Source organism: Rhinatrema bivittatum, chromosome 2, assembly GCF_901001135.1.
Source record: "Rhinatrema bivittatum chromosome 2, aRhiBiv1.1, whole genome shotgun sequence".
Lineage (NCBI taxonomy): Eukaryota > Metazoa > Chordata > Amphibia > Gymnophiona > Rhinatrematidae > Rhinatrema > Rhinatrema bivittatum.
In genome coordinates, this window is record NC_042616.1 from 148,174,749 (window position 1) to 148,197,248 (window position 22,500).

Here is a 22,500-nt window from a genome sequence, read left to right on the forward strand (position 1 = left end):
AATTTTCCAGTCTCACAAGGTCTTCCTGCAATTTATCACTATCCGTTTGTGATTTAACTACTCTGAATAATTTTGTATCATCTGCAAATTTGATTATCTCACTCGTCGTATTTCTTTCCAGATCATTTATAAATATATTGAAAAGTACGGGTCCCAATACAGATCCCTGAGGCACTCCACTGCCCATTCCCTTTCACTGAGAAAATTGTCCATTTAATCCTACACTCTGTTTCCTGTCTTTTAGCTAGTTTGTAATCCATGAAAGGACATCGCTACCTATCCCATGACTTTTTACTTTTCCTAGAAGCCTCTCATGAGGAACTTTGTCAAATGCCTTCTGAAAATCCAAATACACTACATCTACCGGTTTACCTTTATCTACATGTTTATTAACTCCTTCAAAAAAGTGAAGCAGATTTGTGAGGCAAGACTTGCCTTGGGTGAAGCCATGCTGACTTTGTTCCATTAAACCATGTCTTTCTATATGTTCTGTGATTTTGATATTTAGAAGACTTTCCACTATTTTTCCTGGCACTGAAGTCAGGCTAACTGGTCTGTAGTTTCCCAGATTGCCCCTGGAGCCCTTTTTAAATATTGGGATCACATTAGCCACCCTCCAGTCTTCAGGCACAATGGTTGATTTTAATGATAGGTTACAAATTTTAACTAATAGCTCTGAAATTCCATTTTTGAGTTCCTTCAGAACTCTGGGGTGTATACCATCCGGTTCAGGCCTACCACATCTTTTAGTTCATCATGATTTGGTTCAGTCCATCTGAATCATTACCCATGAAAACCTTCTCCAGTACAGGTATCTCCCCAACATCCTCTTCAGTAAACACCAAAGCAAAGAAATCGTTTAATCTTTCCGCGATGGCCTTATCTTCTCTAAGTGCCCCTTTAACCCCTGGAGCATCTAACGGTCCAACTGACTCCCTCACAGGCTTTCTGCTTCGGATATATTTTTAAAAGTTTTTACTGTGAGTTTTTGGCTCTATGACCAACTTCTTTTCAAATTCTCTCTTAGCCTGTCTAATCAATGTCTTAAATTTAATTTGCCAGCGCTTATGCATTATCCTATTTTCTTCTGTGTGACCAAGATGAGTTATTTTGCTAGCATGTGGCTTCTGTGAGGGAGCTGTAGCAGTTCATTTTGTTCTGTTTTCCAGTCTGCATCACCCAATAGCAGGTGTTTTAGTATTCTTGGGCATGCTGCAATGTGGCAATGTTTGCAGGACTTTTCTATTCGACAGGTCTGATGGATATTTGGTAACTATGTGCCAAGGTGTTAGTATTAATGACAAATTTCAGTGAGATTGTTCAGAAGAAGGATCCATGAGAGGTGTTTTTGTATGGTGAGTTGTAGCAGAGCCATAGCTAGCCTATGGCCGATATAGCCAAGGCCGTAGGCACCATCAACCAGAGGCGCCATTTCTCTCATAAATTACCGGAGGATCCGCCACACCTCCACATCGTCCAATACTGCTGTGGGTCCTCAAGGTCAGCTGTGTGCCAGGAGAAAAGCTACTGCACCTGATGCTGGTGACCCACTTACCCTCAGAGCTGTCCTTGGGGGACAGCGGGCCAAATTGGGCAAAAACATCACCAATGCTACTGCACTCCCCCCTCTATCTGATTTTGCAGTCAAGAGCAGAGAGTGACCCGCGGGGCTAAAAACAGAAGCATCAGTCTCCCACGCCATCCCGGCAGTCAGAAACGCGGCCATGGAGCTGCAAACAGCAGAATCTGCCTCCCACTCCTAGAAATCAGGAAGAGCGTGGCACGTGGAGCCGCGTTGGCTGCCTCCACCACCCAGCATTTAGGGATAGCGAATGCTTAAAAAAGAACCCCCCACCCTTCATTGGCAATCAGGAGAAGAGATGGCCGGACTCCCGACTTTCTGCCTGTCCCGGGCACAAGCCGGAGAAAAATAAACTTTTGCAAACTGACGGGGAGCGCTCACCATGGGCTCCGTGCAACTCCATGAGCAGTGACAGGAGGGGAAGGGGGAGGCGGCAGTGGGCTCTGGCTGTACAGTGCAAAGTGCTGCTTTCGGGCACGGAGAGGCACAGGTTACCGTCCTCATAGAAACGGGTAGGTCTCTAAAGTGTCCCAGTTCCTCCATGGGCAGGCAGGCGAAGCGCAGGCCATGGAGAGAAAGAGAGAGCATGAACGTGCGTGTATGTATGTGTGTTTCAGCATGTGTGTAAGAGAGAGAGAGCAAAAACGTGTGTGCCTGCGTGTGTGTGATTGAGCATGTGTGAGAGGCAGAGCAAATGAGTGTGTGTGTGTGTGATTGTGTATGTGAGAGATAAGAGAATGAATGAGCATTTATGTATGATTGTGCATGTGAGACAGAGAGCGAATGAGCATGTGATTGTGCATGTGAGACAGAGAGCGAATGAGCATGTGATTGTGCATGTGAGACAGAGAGCGAATGAGCATGTGATTGTGCATGTGAGACAGAGAGCGAATGAGCATGTGATTGTGCATGTGAGACAGAGAGCAAATGAGCGTTTCTGCATATGATTAAGCAGGTGAGAGAGTGAGCAAGCAGATGTGTGTATGAGCATGTAAGAGAGCGAACGAGCATGTATGTATGATTGAGCATGTAAGACAGAGCAAACGAGTGTGTGTGTGACTGTGCATGTGAAAGAAGAGAGTGAATAAGAATTTCTGTATGATGGTGCAGGTAAGAGAAGAGTGAATGAGCATTTGTGTATGATTTTGCATGTGAGAGAGGAGAAAGAATGAGTGTGTGATTGTGCATGTGAGAGAAAGCAAATGAGCATGTGTGTGTGTATGATTAAGCATGTGAGAGAGTGTACAAATGGTTGTGTGTATGAGCACGTAAGAGCAAGCGAGCTTGTATGTTTATGATTGAGCATGTGAGTGCAAATGATCGTGTGTATGTTAGTGAGCAAAGGGAGAAAGTTTGTATGTCACAATCCCCTCCCCTCTCCCTGCTAATCCATGACAATCTCAGAGCATCTGGAAATCAAATGTTTCCAGGTACAGAAAGTGGGGGATTTTAAAAATCCTTATTAGTTTTAATTATTGGGAGTTACTTAGTGTGTCTGCTGCTTTCAAATATTTTAATGCCATTTGGAAAAGTATTATATGATGCTGTCTTGAACTATTTGTTTTTAGTATGGTTGTACTATTATAATTGATGATTTACATTTTTTATTTTATTTGATGTTTTAAGAGGACTGCATACAGAGTCTGGCTTGTGGTTTCCAGTTCAGTTTTTCTCTGCATGTTTTCTCTTTATACTTTATGGTCTCTTTATTCTGTATTTTTTGAGAGTCTTTATGTTCTGCATGTGTGAATGAGGTGAGGTAGTCTGCTAGTGTGCAGTTTCTGTGTAGGATTCTATAATAGCCTGGCTTGTTCTGTTTCCCTAATAGGATGTGCATTGGTGTGTTAGGGCCTGGTGTAATATTTGCAGTGTTGCCTTTTCATAGGTAGGGTTGTTACTGTTTGAGTGCTGGCAGTTGGTGTTATTTTGGTATGGGAGGTTTACTAATTTGTAATTGTAATTCAGTTTACTCATGGCATTCCCAGCACACATTACCAAAGGTCTTTTTTTTTTTTTTTTACTTTTTTTGCGGGGTTTTCTAGTTGGCACTAAAGCAGTGGTAATAAATACAATATACATGCTCTAACTGATATTTTTACCTCAGAAAGTCCTTTTTCATGTAACATCTATTATAAATACATAATTTTTAATTGTGTGTATGGTGGGTGGGGAGGGGGAGGTGCACGTCTGCAAGGTTTGCCTAGGGTGCCTAATACCCATACTCTGGCCCTAGGGAAGGATGGAAAGTATGGAAAATGACTGTGGAAGATGAGAGAGGGGGAAGGAGGATTTGGGGATGAGGGGTTTTCAAGAGAACAAGAAAGGATGAAGCTGTGGAGGGGAAGGACAAGGGAGGGCAAGACAGCTGGAGGTAAAAGGAGCAACTCAATGAGAGGGAGATGGAGAACTGAGAGGGAGCAATAAAGGGGAGAGTTGGGGAGGTGTAGGATTGGCACAGAGAACTGGAGGGAGAGAAGAGGGGGTGAGTGGATAGAGGCAGAGACAAAGAGAATGAAGAAAAAGGAGAAAAGGCAAACAGAAACTATTAGACAGATGTAGGAGAGGAACTGAAGAAGACAGGAGGAGAGAGCTGAAACAGAAAATGAACAGGAGACCCTGTAAAGGAGTTATGAGACCAAGAAGAGGAAAGCGGTATAAAGAGATGAGGACCAAAGTGATTAGAAAAATAAAAGTCCAGTCAGCAAGGGTAGAAAAAAAGCATTTTATATTCAGTTTATTGAATGGACTGTGCCAACTTTGGGAATGGACAGCTCTTGATGTCTTTTATTTTGCACAATGCAGGAGGAAATGCATTTCTGTTTCTCTTTTTCTTGGGTTGCATGGCGTGCAGAGTCTGGCTTCTTGATGTTTTCCAGTTCAGTTTTTGAATTGAAGGCTTATGGCACCAGGGTCCCTGAGCTGATTCTGATTGAGCTGGAAGCCTGAAGGAGCAGGAGGAATCTGCTGGGTCAAAATGAAAATTAAAGCCCTTCATTTAACAGAATCTCACAGCTCATGGTGTTTTATGTTGTGTTCAGGGTGAGGGTGCATTTTTTCACTTGGCCATAAGTGCCAAATGGCCTGGCTACGACTCTGAGTTGTAGGTGGAAAAGCCTGCTGCAATCTTCCATATTCCCGACCTCCCTGTTCCTCCAACCCTCCCCTCCACCTCCCGTAACCAGATGTCCTTTGCCTGCTTCCAGCTGAGCCGCCTCTCTTCTGCCTGCAGTTAACGCACTGTCGGATGCCACCTGCTATGACATATGCAAAGAATGTTTGGAGAAAGAATGAGATTATTTGTAAAGGTAAATAAGAGATTGGCAGTGGGCGCTGGGGACAGAGATGGGGGCAGAGCTTGGTTGATTTGCTTGGGACTCCTCAACTAAAAAGACATTCTGGTGTGCCTGCCCAGGAGTAACAGATGCACGGACCCCAAAGTATCCCCAATAAATCAAAGCTGAAGGAAAGTTCCATTTGCAATTCTCGGAAAACCATAATAAACCCTTAGGCAGTTAGGAAAGACAGAATATGCATGATTACAGGCTATACGATTATAGCTGCAGAGACTGTGACAGCTCTATCCTGAAAGCTCTTCTGAATGGCTGATTTAGAGCCTTGGAACCCTGTGGGAACGGTGCAGAAGTCTGGGTGCGCACTTTTTTTGCACAAACTGGGATTTTATATGATTCTGACTGTTTGCAAAGCCATGAATTTCTCATGTATTCAGTTATCAACAATGTAACCTGCTTCACATCCTTGTATATAGTTGCTGGCTCGTACATCCAGAAAAATAAAGTTAAATGTTTCGAGTTCTGAATTTAATAGCGCTACTCATGCTAAAAGACCCTAATACGCATATATGTGGGCCACATGTGAACTACGCAGATTTTAAAAGCCACTAATTATTAGAGATGTGCTTCGTTTTTTTCTACCGGGTCGTTTTTTTGACTCGGATACTTCGTGGTAAAATTTGGGTTTTTTCATTTAGTTTTTTTGAAAAACGAAACGAGGAAACCCGAAACCGGGCCAAAAAACAAAGCTTAAAAAACCCCCACCCCAAGCATTTAAAATCATTTTCGTTCATACATACAAACTCCCCCCACCATCCCGATCTCTCCCCAAGACTTACGAACATCCCTGGTGGTCCAGCGGGGTCCCGGGTGCCATTTGTTCCTCCGTGCCCATGTGCGCCATTGCCAGCCTTGCTCAAAATGGTGCCGAATAGCCTCTGAACTACTATGTCACAGGGGCTTTCGGCACGATTGGTCGGTTCTCCTACCATGTGACAGGGGCTGACCAATGGCACCGGTAGCCCCTGTGACATAGTAGTTCAGAGGCTATTCGGCACCATTTTGAGCAAGGCTGGCAATGGCGCACATGGGCACGGAGGAACAAATGGCACCCGGGACCCCGCTGGACCACCAGTGATGTTCGTAAGTCTTGGTTAGGGATCGGGATGGGGGGGGGGGGGTGGTTGTATTATAGTTAATCTAAATGTTTGGGGTGGTTTTTAATTTAAAAAAAAAATGTGCCCCTCTCCCCATGCAAACCCGAAAAACGAAATTTCCCCGAAGTTCGGGGAAAATCCTTTTTGGGTTTTGGGGCCCCCAAACTACTACGAATTAGGCAATTTCGTTGTAATTGCCTAATTCGTGATAAACGACTGCACATCTCTACTAATTATGCATGTGTATGCATGTGCACAAGGTAACAGAAAGGGGGATGAAAAGGGGCGAGGAATGCGAGGGGCATGGGCATTCCAGAATGGAGCTAACAATTGTGCCAAATTTTAAATTTGGCAGCCGCAGTGCCCGGTGGCTTGTTAGTCGCATTTATTTACTGCTGCTTCTGATCATGTGGAAATCTGCATACAACAGGGTGAGAGGTCCGGGTCAACTGGAGGGAGTGGAGGATGAAGAACCAGAGGCTTCTGGATGACTTTGCGTTAGACTGGGGCAAAGTGATGGACTAATTGTTGAAACTGGGAATGTCCTTCATGGGAGCATGTTTTAAAATCCGCTGACCTGCACGCGTTAAAGCTGACAGAGTCCTAAGAGGATAACGCTAATTACATTTGCTCGAGTAAATGGCTTAAAATTAGGAATAGTGGTATATAGGAGAAAGGCTGCTCTCCAACAATTATCGACACACGAAGAAGAAGAGCAGAACAAGTCTGCTCTTCTTCTTCGTGTTAAAATTAGGAACACACATACATGCAATAGGGGTATTTTAAATCATACGCATGCAACTGCGCGCATGATTTAAAATCCCAGCGTTTGCGTGCTCACGCGCCCATATGCGCGTATATGGGTGCCTGCGCACTTGTTTTAAAATTACCCTCCCTTTTAGGAGCACAGAGGTGAAGCATGGCTCAGAGTTTAGGAGAGGAGTTGATTGTTATCCTCCTTTTCCAGTCAGTATAAGAAGAGAATGGAGACATCCTCTATTCCCACTGTAGCTTTTAAGTTCCACTTCACCATCTGCAGGACCAGGCTTTAGAATCTGCCAAAAAACATTTGAAAGGGATGATCCTTAAACAATGGGGAAATTCCATCCACCATTTCATGTACCCCATCAGGGGGTTACACATAACACCGGAACAGAAATGATTCTGTAAAAAAGGCTAGACAGGAAAAAATGGGAATAAAATGTATAAAAGTACTGTTGTTGATTGAAATCATGGTGGACTCATGAAACACTACAAGAAGCTTTGAATTCTCTACAGTGTTGGATATAACTAGATTAATACATTTTGATCTTTTTAAATAATTAACCACCTTCGACTTTGTTGGCTTTTTCCCTTTTTTTTATTGCCCTCTTTGACCCTTCCTCACCAGACTGCATTCCTGGGTGGCACTAGGTAACCATCGTTGGCCCCAGTGTGCTGGAGGGACACCTCCTCTGAGACGTACCTTCTATTGGTGGCAAAAATGTATTTTTTTGTAATGGTGGGGTGGAGTTTATTCAGTCCACCTATCCTGAAACTGCTGCAAAAGCCTCTGAAGAAGGTACTTATGAGGCCCCAAAAGCTAATGTACACTTGCATTAGCTTTCTATACTTTCTTTTAGTTGGTCTGCTAAAAGATATCATGGTCTCCAGAGTATTTAATTTGACATATATGACACGAGCAAGTGCTTTCAGGATAGATGCCCGTGTTAGTAAAGCATGATATCTTTGTTGGCAGACTGTTCTGAGAGATTGCAGACTGAATGAACAGAGTAGAGTGAGCTATCCTCCAATCCTTGTTCCCGACAGAAACAGCTTGAGATATTCTGTTTCTTCTCTGTGGGAAAGCTTGTATTGCCACTATCTATGCAGTAGCTGATCTAGAAAAAAATTCTTGAGGTTGAGTCATATCAAGTATTTCTTGCAGACGTCCTATGCTCTTTATCTTCTGGAATGTCAGTTGTAGTGACATTTGTCTTCCACGGTGGTACAGTGCCTTAGTTATACTGTTTTTGCATTTGTCTGATGTATAAATAACATACAAAAAATAAAAATAAAAATAATTAAATTTGTTTACAAATTTTTTCTTACACAGGTGAAATATAAAAAAGATTTTGAAGAAAGCAAAGGAAGAGGGTTTAGCATCGTGACTGACACCCCTGAATTACAAAGACTGAAAAAGACTCAGGAACAGATCAGTAACGTAGGTGGCAACCTTTGGGAGCGTTTGTGAAGCAGATTGTAGCGACATGCAGGTTTGTGGCTGTTGGGATGAAATCTTTTGAGTGTGTGAAGAAAAGAAAAACTGTGTGGGCACATGCAGTCTGACTGATCCCATGTGTCGGTTCTGAATGGTCTGATTCTTTATTAGGTTCATAGCACTTTGATTGTACCTTTTGAGCCTCTGAACTTAAAAGTGCACCAAAACTGCATCATCCGTTCTTAGCATGCTTTTTTTGGCATGTGTGGTAGGGACATCAGGCTTTGGTGCCTGCTCTACATAAACATGTTTTAAAAAATGTTCCCTGGCACTAACTGGCATGTAACGAATGCCTGACCTTTCAGTTGCATCTCCTGCCCTCACCCTCCCTCGATCCCCCTGGCTTCTCTGGCACCATCTGCTGAAGATGGCCTCAAACCCTGGATCCCATGAAAAAAATGTGTTGTCAAAGCGCGAAGGTTCGAAGATGCTATTTTTGGAGGAGGGTGGCAGTGAAGCAGAGGTGTGAGGTAAGTCACATTCCTTCTCCTGCTGGACTACGGATAAAGGAGTCAGATGGAGTTAGAGGGCGTATGAGCCTGCCTTCTTGGGGGGAATGGGAGGAATACTCTAGAGCAGCAGTTCTCAACCGGTGTGTTGCAGTGTGTCGCCACACTTTCCGGTCCCCTGCTGGCCCAGCTGCTCCTCCTGCTCCAGCGAAATGGAACTCTTCCTCCACCTGGGCTTACAGCCTGGGCGGAACGCGGCAGGAGAGCTGGAGTCAGTGGCACTCGCAGCACGGTCTTTTATTCCCGCCCCCGTGGCCCGGAAGAGGAAGTGAAATGCAGCGGCCACACGCGCGCGGGAAGAAGAGACCCTGTTAGGTAAAGTCTCTGCAGAGTTGGCCCGAAGAAGATCAGCAGCGCCGGCCTGAAGAAGAGCGGCGTCGGCCCAGAGCAAAATGAGGAGCAACGTCAGCCCCCGCCACTGATGGGACTCCTTTCTCGACAAGGGCTGTAAGAGGAGGAGGCTGTTGCTACCACTAGTTCGGTGAGGAGGGAGTGAGTGAGTGAGCGTGTGTGGGTGTGTGCACATGCGCGCGTGTGTGTGTGACAGCATGATTGTAAGTGTGTGATTAAGAGTATGTATGTAAATTTGATTGAGAACCTGTATGTGTAAGTGAAAGCATAAGTATGTGTGATTAAGAGCCTGTGTGTAAAAGAGAGCGCGCATGTGTGTAATTGTGTGATTGAGAGCCTATGTAAGTGAGAGAGTGAGCATGTCTGTGACTGAGAGAGAGGAAACATTTGCAAACAACCCCACTTCTTCCTATTAATTCACAACAATCTGGAGAACAGAGCATTTTTTTAATCCTTATTTTTAGTGTTTGCTGTTTGGAAATAATCTGTTCTTTTTATTAGTGTGATTTTACTGCTATTGATTTTATATTTCTTGCTTTATTTTATAAGGACTGGTGATTTCTCTTTTTCCTTTGTTACACTGCATACAGTCTCCCTGGCTTGTTGCGGTTTCCAGTTCAGTTTTTGTCTGCAAGTTTCTTTATTCTTTGTTAGGTGAGGGTCTGCACGTGTGACTGAGGTGAGGTATTCTGGCGGTGTGTAGTTTCTGGGTAGGGCTCCATAGCAGCCTGGCTGGTTCCAAATTTCCTAAAATAAGAATTAGAGTTTTAAGGCCTGGTGTAATATTTTCAGTGTTGCCTTTTCTTAGGTGAGGTGGTTACTGTTTGAGGGCTGGAAGTTGGTGCTGTTCTAGTATGGGAGGTTTACAATTTATATAATTTATGTTCAGAGAGAGTACTCTTATTTTTCCCTTGTGTCATTCTTTACAATAAAAGTAATACGGGACCTTTTTTTTTTTTTTAAAATTTCCACTGTAGATTGTAATGAGCAATGAGTCACGCATGTGAGAACTGCCAAAAAAAAGGTTGAGAACCACTGCTCTGGAGTATGAACCCTTCTTCAGGAAGGAGTTGAGACATTTGAGGGGAGAGGGGTTCTTTTCATGAAAGATGCCAAGCACGGTGGGAACCTTGGTTAACTGCTAGCTCACAGGGTTGGTGTGTGAGCATCTACCTACAGACCTGGAGCAAGCTGTAAATTTCACGTGCTAAAAATGCATGTTAAATTTAAGTCCTGCTGGCATAGGCTTAGCATATATAGAGGGCAATATTCAAAGCCATTTCCATGGGCAAAACAGCCTTTTGTCTCTGGGAAGTAAGTTCTGGAGGAATTTTCAAAACCCTGAATATATGCTTCTAATTGTCACACTGTAACTTAGAGGATGATGGCAGAAAATGGGCTTTTTAAAAATCGCCTGCGTGACGTGTGGCTCAAAGTACAAACGTAGGGCCTGTACGCTCATACTTCTACCTGCAGTGGGAAGAAGTGAATTTGTGGCCAGATGTAAATTGCACGCAGGTCAGTTTGGCAGTAAAACTGGTGTAAAGCCTGCAGGTAAAAAAAAAACCCCAAAAAACACAGACTTTGCAACAAAGTGGGCAGATATAGAATCACCCCTATAATAGGCAGCAACAATTTCATTGTGAAAAAAACAAGGTTTTTCCAAGGTTTTATTAATTTTACACCACAAAGATTACATTTATTTAAGTCAACTAATTCTTCCCAGTTCACACCTATGTTATTTATGGTGTTTGTTGTATGCATGACAGTATATTATTTTTCATGACAAGCCTCCTGAGAATCGACAAATCTCAAGGCATGAAGGGGGCATTTTGAATGCTAATTATGATAATCTTCCAATGAAATCTGCATCGGTGTTTAAATGTGTATGTTCTGGCACCTGAGATTTTAAATATTTTGCATGATGAAGCAAAGAAGAACCATTCCATGGCTTTATTTCTGTCAGGCGTCAGTCTCTGCTCCAAAAAATGGAACCATATTTGACCTGCTCGAGATATATCATTTGTGTATAATAATAAAAGGTTCTCAGCAAAACTGGAGCTCTAGAAGCCTGTTTCGAATGGGTTGAAAACGTACTCTTGGAGTTCTTGTGAAGGGCAAAGAAAAAATTCAGCAAACCTTTTGAAACTAGATGAGACTTCTGTTTGACTATTTTCTGCCTTTACTTTTCAGTTTTGTGTAGTGAATGGATCTGGAGTTTTTCTTCATACCATAAAAATGCCTAGTAAATGTCTCTAAATCACTAAGTAAGACATTTACTTTCTTCTTGCTTTTTGGAGCACGAACCTGAGTAAGTAACCATAACCAAAGGAACCCAAAAATATGGCCTGTGGGATTGAACAGGACTTGCAGATTTATTTGGCAACGGAAATTATGCTGTCATGATGTGACTTCTTGTTCTAGTGCTAATCCTCCAGTCCTACTTCACATCTTAAGGGATCACGATGATCACTGCTGAACCAGCAGAAGAATATTTTCACCATTTGACACTTGCACTTCACAATGTAAAACTCATAATTTGAAGACTCTCATGGTTTTATGCTGTCTGAAGGTAAGAGTTAAAGCATTTTTCATTTTCACTAGGGTTGAAGCCTGGATGATTGGTGCTGTTACAAATTTCAAACTTGTGCTATTTCAGCATCTTTGTATGTATCTTTCACATTGACATTGACCAATTTTGTGGGTCACAAGAAAGACATAACAAATTTAATTATGATGAGAATAGTTATTCTTAATTTTAAATTCCTATAAATTCTTCAGATACAAAAAGGGGTTGAATTAGCTCAAGTCTGAAACTTAGCAGCAGTGGCACCATTTGGCAAGATTTCAGTCCTGGCTACTGTCCGTTCATGTATCTTTCATATATATTCATAATTCAGTCATCTTTAAAAATAAATCTATCTAAAATAGAGAGTTTAGCCTAACTGCTGTTCATCCAGTTTAGATCCAAGCATGTGGTAAATAATTGTGATGTATACTCCCCGCTTTAGATAGATTTTTTTTTTTTTTTTAAATGATTGAATTACGTATGTAATGTATGTGAAAGATGTATCAAGGGACAGTAGCCAGGATGAATGGACCAGTAACACCAGCTTCTATGATTGGTGCTAATGCTAACACATTTCAAGCTTTTGCTAATTCAACTTTTTTTTGTGTCTGTTCCCATGTGTTCAAAATACAGTATATACAAGTATTTTTCTGTATAAAATCTTTAGTCATGAGTCATTCATTCAGGTTTTCGGCATACAGTCAGGTATTCTAGCCCTAACCTTTCAAACTGGCTTGTGGCATGTAGTCAGGTACTTTAGGATAAAAGCTGTTGGTGTTTGGAAGATCTAATGCTTTTGGGTTATTCTGTGATTATCTTAATTGTGTCTGTTTTGGTATTTTATTTTGTTCATATAATTTGGATATAATTATGTTGGCAGATTTTAGCCTGTACTCTGTTATTCAGTTTAATGATATATTATTATGTGTTTTAAATTTATGTTGTATGCCTTGTGGTTGACTGGCAGATGTTTTATTTTAACATTGTTAACATGCTTAGAGAGTTACTTCAAAGCATGTAATAAAATAAACTGTTAAACTATTAATCATGAATACTTCTGCCATGAAACTGTTATCTAATACAGAAAGAGAATAAGTACTGCAACAGTTTAGCTGGGAGATTATTTTTCTGAACACAAAATTAGGTTTGAGTGAGCCTTCTTCATAGAGAGGGATTAAGATGTCATCTTTAATATGTTTTTATTGCATTAAAATGTCAAATATCTAAATTTTCAGAGTGTAAGTTTTAAGTTTTGAGGACATAAAATATATGCTTATCCTATAACTACAGCATAGGGAGAATAAATGCAGTGATTAAAGAAAGATGATTGTAAAGACAGACATGCTTGATAAATACGCTCACTGCAGTTCAAGCTTCTGTAATGATCGATATATATATATATATATATAATTTTTTTTTGTAGTAACAACATAGATACAAAATTGCCTGACTGAAAATAGAGCTTGCTGGAATGGAGAAGGTCAGCTTGCATGACATCAGGCTAAAGAAAACCTCTCCTCATACAGTAGGCAAGTATGTTGCATTTTTCGGTAAACATAATGTCAGCTATTATCCTCGCTTTACTCTATCACTAGGCTTTATTTATTTATTTGTATGTATTTATAGCGATATTCTGATAACAATCATAACGGTTTACAGCATCAATATAAATAAGATCATACAAAACATAAAAACTAGAACACCATTTAAAATAAAACAACTAAAATATAAATACAGATAATTTTAAAAAACAAGTAATATCTACCATAAAAGTTAAAAAAAAGACAATTAACATAAAAGCCTCACTTTCTCTTTGAATAACAGCTCTAAAAAAAGTTTACATTTTTTAAAATGCTTTATATTGCTTCCTCTCCCAGTGCTCGTCTAAATAACCAAGGCCTGGATTTATCAAAATGCGATAAGTATCGCATGCGATAGCAAAAGGGGCATGTTTTATGCTAATAGACAGTGTATTGCAATTTGTGCTAAAAGCTATGGGGCAGATTTTTAAAAAGTACGCGCGCGCGTACTTTTGTTCGCGCAACCAGCGCAAGCAAAAGTACACCGGATTTTAAAATATATGCGCGTAGCCACGCGTATCTTTTAAAATCCGGGGTCGGCGCGCACAAGGCTGCGCAAAATCGGCAGCCTGCGCGCGCCGAGCCGCGCAGCCTGCCTCCGATTCCCTCCGAGGCCGCTCTGAAATTTTTCCGGCGCCCCCCACCTTCCCTTTCCTAACCCGCACCCCCCCCCCGGCCCTAATTCCCACTCCCCACCTTTATTTCAAAAGTTACGCCTGCCCAAGGCAGGCGTAACTTGCGCGCACCATGTTCCGGTCCGGAGGCTGCGTCCATGCCCCCGGACCAGAACCACACCTGTGGCCCCACCCCCCGGAACACTCCCTGATGACGTGCCGGCCGTGACACGCCCCCCCCAGGAAAGCCCCGGGACTTACACGCGTCCCGAGGCTTGTGCGTGCTGCTGAGCCTATGCAACATAGACTCGGCATGTGCAGGGGGTGGAAGGGGCAGCTTTTCGGGGGTTACGCATGTATCTTTCATGTGTACCCCTTTGAAAATCTTCACATAGGGGCAGATTTTCAAAGGGGTATGCATGTAAGATACGTGCGTAACCCCCCCCCTCTCTCTATCTCCATTAAACATGGTCCCCCCAGTGGTTGTATGCAGGAAATACAACAGGTCTGGCACTTATCACAAAGTATGAAAAAGTTATTGCACTTTGTGCTAACTTAGCTCTTCACATAGGGGCAGATTTTCAAAGGGGTATCAACCTAGGTCCAAAGGTCATCAAATCTTCACCTATAGTCTGTCCAGGTTCAGCTCTGTCAGAAAATGTGATTCTGAGTGGGTTTCAGATTTTGTGTGAACTATTTCATCCATCCCTCCTGTGAAAACTATGGAACCCCTACTTCAGGGTTCATACTGAAATATGCACACTCAGTCCCAGGGCTAAGTCCCTGTACAGAATCACAAGGTCATTTATCCATGGGGGATTGTATTCTCCAAAAGGGGGTAGGCTGAAACTCTAGGGCCCAAGGTGGGTGGGGGAGGGAGGGGAGGAATACTTCTCTTTCTCATTCAAGTGTACTCACAGTTTGTTGAATTGATGCATTGTCTCTGGATCAATAACCACGCTGGACACTCTGGTGGGGTGTTCCAAAAAACAAACTTTACTGTAGAAAATCCTCAGTGGTTACCATTTGGCACCAATACATGTTCTCAAGTCCAGTGCAGTCTTTATCCCAGTCACATTCCTCTTTCTCTGTGAAAGTGTCCCTTATGGTGGCTGGCACTCTAAGCAGGGTGTCCCTTCCCAAAATGAAGAAAAAATACCTGAGATCACAGAAGCTCTCCCAATCACTTCAGTCCTTTCGCTTCCTGGGTAGAGACTCGGACGGGAATCTCCAACTGAATTCCTCTTCCTGTCCCTGCTCTCCTCTCAGATGTTGAAGAAACGGATCTTTCATTTTGAAAGTCCCAAAATGCAGCAGTCAGATGAATTTTTCAGTTCCCTCTCCTGGGCAGGAACGGTGGGCAGAACTTCTTCTCAACAAAAAATCTTTTCACATAAAAGCAGGACTACTTCTCTTGTGGTGAGTCACTAGTGTCCCTCCACGTGTTGTAGGATGGAAATCACAGGTCTTCTCCTCCTCATCCTCTCTGACCTCCTCCAGGCAAGGGGAACAAAATCTTCTCAGAGCCAGGAAAGGGATTCTCCCCAGACCAAAAATTATGCTCTAAAACAATTGCTCATGCAACACTGAGCAACCCTTGCCAGACCGGTTGGGTATTGATTAGGGATGTGCTCCTCCCCTTCAACCAGGTATCTGACTGTGGGGTCTAGAGTGGGAGCCTGAGGAACTCCAGGAACCTGAACATTCTTATTCATCAAAACTTAACTAAAAATGCCACAGCACTCTCTAAACCCTCCTGCAGTTATGCAGGTGGCAGACACCACTCTCAGCATCCTGGGAGGAGATGCTGGTCAGGCATGGTATGCTTCCTCCTATCTCCCTACTCAAAGCCTGAGCTAGGGACATCTAATGGAGATATGTGTGTGTGTGTGTGTGTGGGGGGGGGTGTCTCTACAACTATTACATAGGCTATAGATTAGGGGCAATTTTCAAACTTCCCACATTACTGCAAAGTCTGCAAGTACTTTTTACTTGCAATCAATGCACCAGTTTAAAAGTATGCCTGTACTTTTTCTTTGAAAATTGCCCCAGGGAAAAGTACCACTTTTTTTCAGCCAAAGCTACATGCATAGTTTTGAAAATCGAAAACTATACATGCAGTTTTCTCCCCTCATCTATCTCCACCCTGGGAACACCTCCACTACAAGGCGGGCAAAAGTGCACATCTGGAGCTATGTCTGTGCTTTACCTGCCTACAGGGTAGACGATTTTCAGGCAGACAATTTGCATGGGTAAAATACTTTCTAATCACCAAACAGAAGCTTTATATCCTCACCAACCAATTCAATCAATACAAAAAAAGAGGATGTATCTAATCTTTTTTAATTCTTTTTATAAAGTATTAATTAATTACCCTCATAAACCAATTAATAGGAACATACACCATCAGTAATAGTGCAAATAGGATTTAATCCATCGCTACGCGATGGATTAAATCCTATTTGCACTATTTAAGATCAACGCAATTGATTTACCACTATCCCTCAGAGGGATAGTGGTAAATCAATTGCGTTGATCTTAAGAATTATTAATTAATTAATAATTGAATTAATAAGTGAATTAATTGAATTAATTGAATTAATTGAATAATTGAATAATAATGAATTAATAATTGAATAATTGAATTAATAATTGAATTAATAATTTAATTAATTAATTATTAAACAATTTTGGGTTTTGGGGTAAAATAAAAATAGGATAGTGTTTTTTTAAAATTGATTAGAACATATTAAAAATTTTTTTTTTGAGTAAATAAGGAACTGCACCAAATGATTATAGATCTAGTGCTTGACTAATCGCTGAATTTGCCTGCGGCCCATTGCGTGGCGAGAGGCGATGGATTAAATCCTATTTGCACTATTACTGATGGTGTATGTTCCTATTAATTGGTTTATGAGGGTAATTAATTAATACTTTATAAAAAGAATTAAAAAAGATTAGATACATCCTCTTTTTTTGTATTGATTGAATTGGTTGGTGAGGATATAAAGCTTCTGTTTGGTGATTAGAAAGTATTTTACCCATGCAAATTGTCTGCCTGAAAATCATCTACCCTGTAGGCAGGTAAAGCCCTCTAATGGTTAGAGGGATAGTGGTAAATCAATTGCATTGATCTTAGGAATTATTAAACAATTTTGGGTTTTGGGGTAAAATAAAAATAGGATAGTGTTTTTTTAAAATTAATTAGAAAATATTAAAAACATTTTTTTGAGTAAATAAGGAACTGCACCAAATGATTATAGATCTAGTGCTTGACTAATCGCTGAATTTGCCTGCAGCACATTGCGTGGCGAGAGGCGATGGATTAAATCCTATTTGCACTATTACTGATGGTGTATGTTCCTATTAATTGGTTTATGAGGGTAATTAATTAATACTTTATAAAAAGAATTAAAAAAGATTAGATACATCCTCTTTTTTTGTATTGATAAAATACTTTCTACCCATGGAAATGCCTTTGAAAATTGCTCTCATAATGAGTTGGTGCTCTCTGCTGAGTCTGTTGCTAAATTAGTTGTAAGATAATGCTAAATGGTACCATAATGAACAATTTCAGGAATAATGAATCTGATAGAAAAATGAACTACCTTTTTACCCCAAGAAGCTGTTCCTCCAGATCAGGACTGAGGCACACTGGTAAGATAATATGGGGATGCTTGCACTGCCTTAGCATGTGCTCTAGTCTGTGAATCAATGGAAGGCTTCAGCTTTTAGTGCTGGCTGCTACTGCCCCTAATATCACACATGCTCTCCTGTCTTTGCATTACCCAATATGAAAAACAAGTCCTGATGAGGAAGAATTAATGTGCAGACTCAGTTTTACTAGTTCTGTTTTTGCTAGATCTTTCAAAAATGTAGGTTACATATTTTTCATCATAATGGAAAGATGTAGATGACATACAGTCAGTAGAAATAGTGGCTGAAAGTTTCAGAGAGGTAACTGTAGATATGTTGTGTGACAGCCTTTCTTCAGAAAAAGTAGCATTGACCAATCGACAGGCCATTTGTAGGAATTGAAGCAATAATTCTCTATCTGGAGCTGGAGCGTATTTGGTCTCCGTAAGTGCCTGTATAAAGATAAATTGCACTCCAGAAATGTACTTGCACAGATTGCAGGGAAAACTGACAGGGAATAAAGATGTTAACAAAAAGCACTTCAACCCTGGTCAAAGCCCACACAGCTCACTGCTTGAAGACTTGCAGATGCTTAATGTTAATGGAGCAAAGGAATTGTATGAAAGCAAAAGCAAAACAGTAGAACATAGACAGCAGCATGAACAGCCAAGTACATACTGTACTACTAGTGTTGCAATCAATTATAAAAAATGACAGAAGTGAGAATCCACACAGCATCATAAGTGATAGCAGTAGCATAACATATGAGCCATATACAGAAACGCAAGGCTTAGATTGGGAACACATTTTATTCTTAATACCTATGAGGCGAGTATGTAGGCGTCTTCTATGTATGTTCACCCAATACCTAATAATAATCTTTTCTTGCTTTTTCAAGTAAATGCTTGCTTTCGCTCTTGCCTGCTATTTTAGTGGAGGAGAAATGTTTGTTGCTACTATGTTATATTGTTTGGTCCTTTTTTGTTAATGACTAGTGGGTAACTAAAGCAAAAACTGTAGCCTGCAAGTGACTGTTTTTTTACATTTCTGACGTTCATGAAAATGCAAATGGAAAAGATCTAGGCATCATAGTGGATAATATATTGAAATCATCGGCTTAGTGTGCTGCAGCAGTCAAAAAAACAAACAGAGTATTAGGAATTATTAGGAAGGGAATGTTGACTAAAACAGAAAATGTCACAGTACCTTGGTATTGCTCCATGGTGAAACTGCACCTTGAGTACTGTGTACAGTTCTGGTCACCACATCTCAAAAAAGATATAGTTGCACTGGAGAAGGTACAGAGAAGGGCGAGCAAAATGATAAAGGGGATGGAACATCTCCCCTTTGAGGAAAGACTAAAGAGGTTAGGACTGTTCAGCTTGGAGAAGAGACGGCTGAGGAGGGATATGATAGAGGTCTTTAAAATCATGAGAGGTCTTGAACGAGTAGATGTGAATCGGTTATTTACACTTTTGGATAATAGAAGGACCAAGGGGCATTCCATGAAGTTAGCAAGTAGCACATTTAAGACTAATCGGAGAAAATTCTTTTTCACTCAACACACAATTAAGTTCTGGAATTTGTTGCCAGAGGATTTGGTTAGTGCAGTCAGTGTAGCTGGGTTTAAAAAGGATTGGATAAGTTCTTGGAGAAGTCCATTACCTACTATTAATCAAGTTGACTTAGGGAATAGCCATTGCTATTTCTGGCATCAGTAGCATGGCATCTTCTTAGTGTTTGAATACTTGCCAGGTACTTATAGCCTGGTTTGGCCTCTTTTGGAAACAGGATGTTGGGCTTGATGGACCCTTGGTCTGACCCAGCACGGCAATTTCTTATGTTTTTATGTTCTTAACAATTCTAAATCTGAAGACAGGGTAATGATAAAAACAACTTCCAGTAAAGTGTGTTTTTGAACAAAATAAACTTATGGATCCTCTTTAAAGTGCCACAGCGGCCTTCAGAAAATAATGTACATATACAAGAAGGTAATTTTCAAAAGGATTTCATGCGTAAAACTGGGTTTTATGTGTATAAATGCACTTTTCGTGTATAAATGGGCTTTTGAAAACTGCTACATTTATGTGCTTAATTCCTTTGAAAATTCACTCCATTTTCAATGTTATGTTGTGCTACCTAATATATCTCAGAGAAATGATGGCCTTAGTTCACCACATGTGGTATTTTTCCCTCACATTGCAGAGAAGATATTCAAACTGCTTCAGGGAATATCTTGCTCAATACAGTGGAGATTTACTGCTAGGTATAATATTTTGCACAATTATGAATTTCACAGACTACAGAACTGTAGATGAGTTTATTTACAGGTTATATATATATGGATAATTTTCAAACACATATATATAAAACACAGGTTTATGCACATAAATTGCTCCTTATAAATTTGCAAGGGCTTCATGTACATAAACGTATGTGCAAAACTCTCAAAATGGGCAGGGGGGGTAGGCCTTCATCACCCCTTTCCCCCCTATTAAAGCTGTCCCCACTCCCCTTTGCATGGTCCGTGCCGCCCCCGTGTCTTGAAATAAATCACTACCACACCGGTCAGAACAGATTGATGTTTTATTATTGGACAGCTTCACAGTAATCGAGCAACATTCAAACAGTATAATTATACACTAACACATCTAACATTACTATAGCATATCCCCTGGTGACCAGCACCCAAACATATAAACCAACCAAGATAAACCCGGCCGTAGAAGCCAAAGCGTTGCCGAGGTCACTGGCCTACCGAGGTCCTGACCGTAGAAGTCACTTGACCTAGGTTGAGTGCTGCTCCTGCTGAGCCCCTTTCCTCTCCCCTGGCTGCCGCTGAAGCGCCAGGGGTCCGGATCTCAATCAAACAGGACGCTGGCCCTGCAACGTTCCTGGTCCCCCTCCACCTTGCTCTCCTCTGCAGGCAGGCAGCTGCCCTCTAGTCAAATAGCGTGAATGGGAGGTTTTAACTTAGGAGGGGGCCCTGTTAAATCGCTGGTCACCACGCCGCAGCACCATGGGCTGTGACGGTTTTCTAATTAGACCTACCTAACTTACGAGCCGAGAGGGAGGGTAGGGCGGGTTTCTAGCTGGGCAGCGAGCCGAGGTAAAAGAGGCGCCCCTGGTAGCCAGCCATCCTTTTCAATTCCCCACCTCAGCCAATCACGTGGTGACCCCTCTCTCTTCCCTCTCCCCCCCCCACCCCCACCCCAGATATTACCAGAAAACAAGCCTTCTCTGTAGCCTTTGGAACTCCATTCCAGAGACCTTGTGAGCTACCTCTTGCTCCAAACATTTAAAAAAAAGCATTGACAACCTTCTTTTTTCAGTGGCCTTTACTTGAGTTTTCTATGTCTCAAGCAATGGACTTTCACCCATATAGTTGACTGTTTGATTTTCTATGTTTTAAATTATGTATGTTTTTATATTGTGAGCCACCTCAGGCTATATATATTTAGAGTGCAGGAAACAAATTTGTATGCATAAATAAATAAATATTCTTGATGCTTATAAAATAGCATATACTCATGTGAACATAAGATATGCCATACTGGGTCAAACCAAGGGTCTATCAAGCCCAGTATCCTGTTTCTAAGAGTGGCCAATCCAAGTCACAAGTACCTGGCAAGTACCCAAACATTAGATAGATCACAAGCTACTATTGCTTATTAATTACCGTAAGAGCAGTTTATCGATTTTTCCTCTAGGAACTTATCCAAACCTTTTCTAAACCCAGTTACACCAAGGGGTAGATTTTAAAGGTGCGTGCCGTGTCCATCTGCGCGTGCTTCCCGGCGCACGCACACGGACCTGCCAATTTTATAACATGTGTGTGCCGACGCGCGCATCTTATAAAATCCATGTACAGGTGGTGCGCGCAGGGGGCCTAATTTTACAAAAGTATGCGCAGCGACAAGATCGGGACTCTCCTAGCCCACCTAACTGACCTTCCACCCTCTTCCCCCTCTCATTCCCACCCCCTATCCCTGTCCTAGCTAACCTCCAATTTTTTATTTTACCTTTTGTTTCCTTCAGGAGCAGTAACAACTTGCGCGTGCCAGAAGCCTGCTGGTGTGCACTTCCCCGGCATAGCAGCAAATGGCCACTGTACTGGCTGCCTCCAGCCCCGCCCTGCCCCTCCCCATCCCTTTCTCTGGGCCTGGCACTTCTGTGCATAATGGGGGTTACGCGCATAGCTGGGCCCCTTTGAAAATTCGCGCAGTGCGCACAAGGCCCAGCCACGTGCGTAATCGATTTAAAATTCGGTCTTAAACTGCTGTAACCACATCCTCTGGCAATGAATTCCAGAGCTTAGCTACGCGCAGAGTGAAAAAGAATTTTCTTCGATTTGTTTTAAATAAGCTACTTGCTAACTTCATGGCATGTCCCCTGGTCCTTCTATTATCTGAGAGAGTAAATAACTTATTTACATTAACTTGTTAAATTCCTTTCATGATTGTTTAGACTTAGAGATGTGAACTTTTTTTCGTGCGGCCCGATCGGGTTCTTTTTTATCGGCTGCGCCCGAGCCGATAAACAAAAAACCCACCCCGACACTTCAAAACAGCTCCCTTAGCTTCCCCCACCCTCCCGACCCCTGGTCGTGGTAAGGCCTAAGAACAGTCCTCCTGCAGTACTTAGGCCCGTCCATTTCCCGGAAGAATTGGCATGTTGGGACATCGTGACCAGTCTGTCCACAGTACATACACAGGCCATGCCTCTTCCGAAGTCTTCTCTCTTTTGAAGTCAGGTGACTGCGACCAAGTTGCATCGGTTCTTCTCCACTGGCGACTGATATTGCTGGGACTATCTTGAGTGCAGGTTTAGCATGAACCTCCTTCTGAACCAGTCTGGTGGTAGGCATGAGCTCTTTCACCTTATCACGAAGCCGGTGGTCAATTCTAGTAGCCAAAGTCACTAATTCATCCAGCGACTCAGGTGTCTCACGA

At 41.9% G+C, this 22,500-nt stretch overlaps 1 protein-coding gene across 1 annotated transcript in view; it reads left to right on the forward strand.

Annotated features, from left to right (window-relative positions):
• Positions 1–22,500, forward strand: part of NEBL (nebulette) — a 673,305-nt gene that overhangs the window by 213,497 nt on the left and 437,308 nt on the right. The window contains exon 4 of the mRNA XM_029588730.1: positions 8,125–8,232. Within this exon, the coding sequence (XP_029444590.1) occupies positions 8,125–8,232 (108 nt within the window). The remainder of the gene's footprint in view (positions 1–8,124; positions 8,233–22,500) is intronic.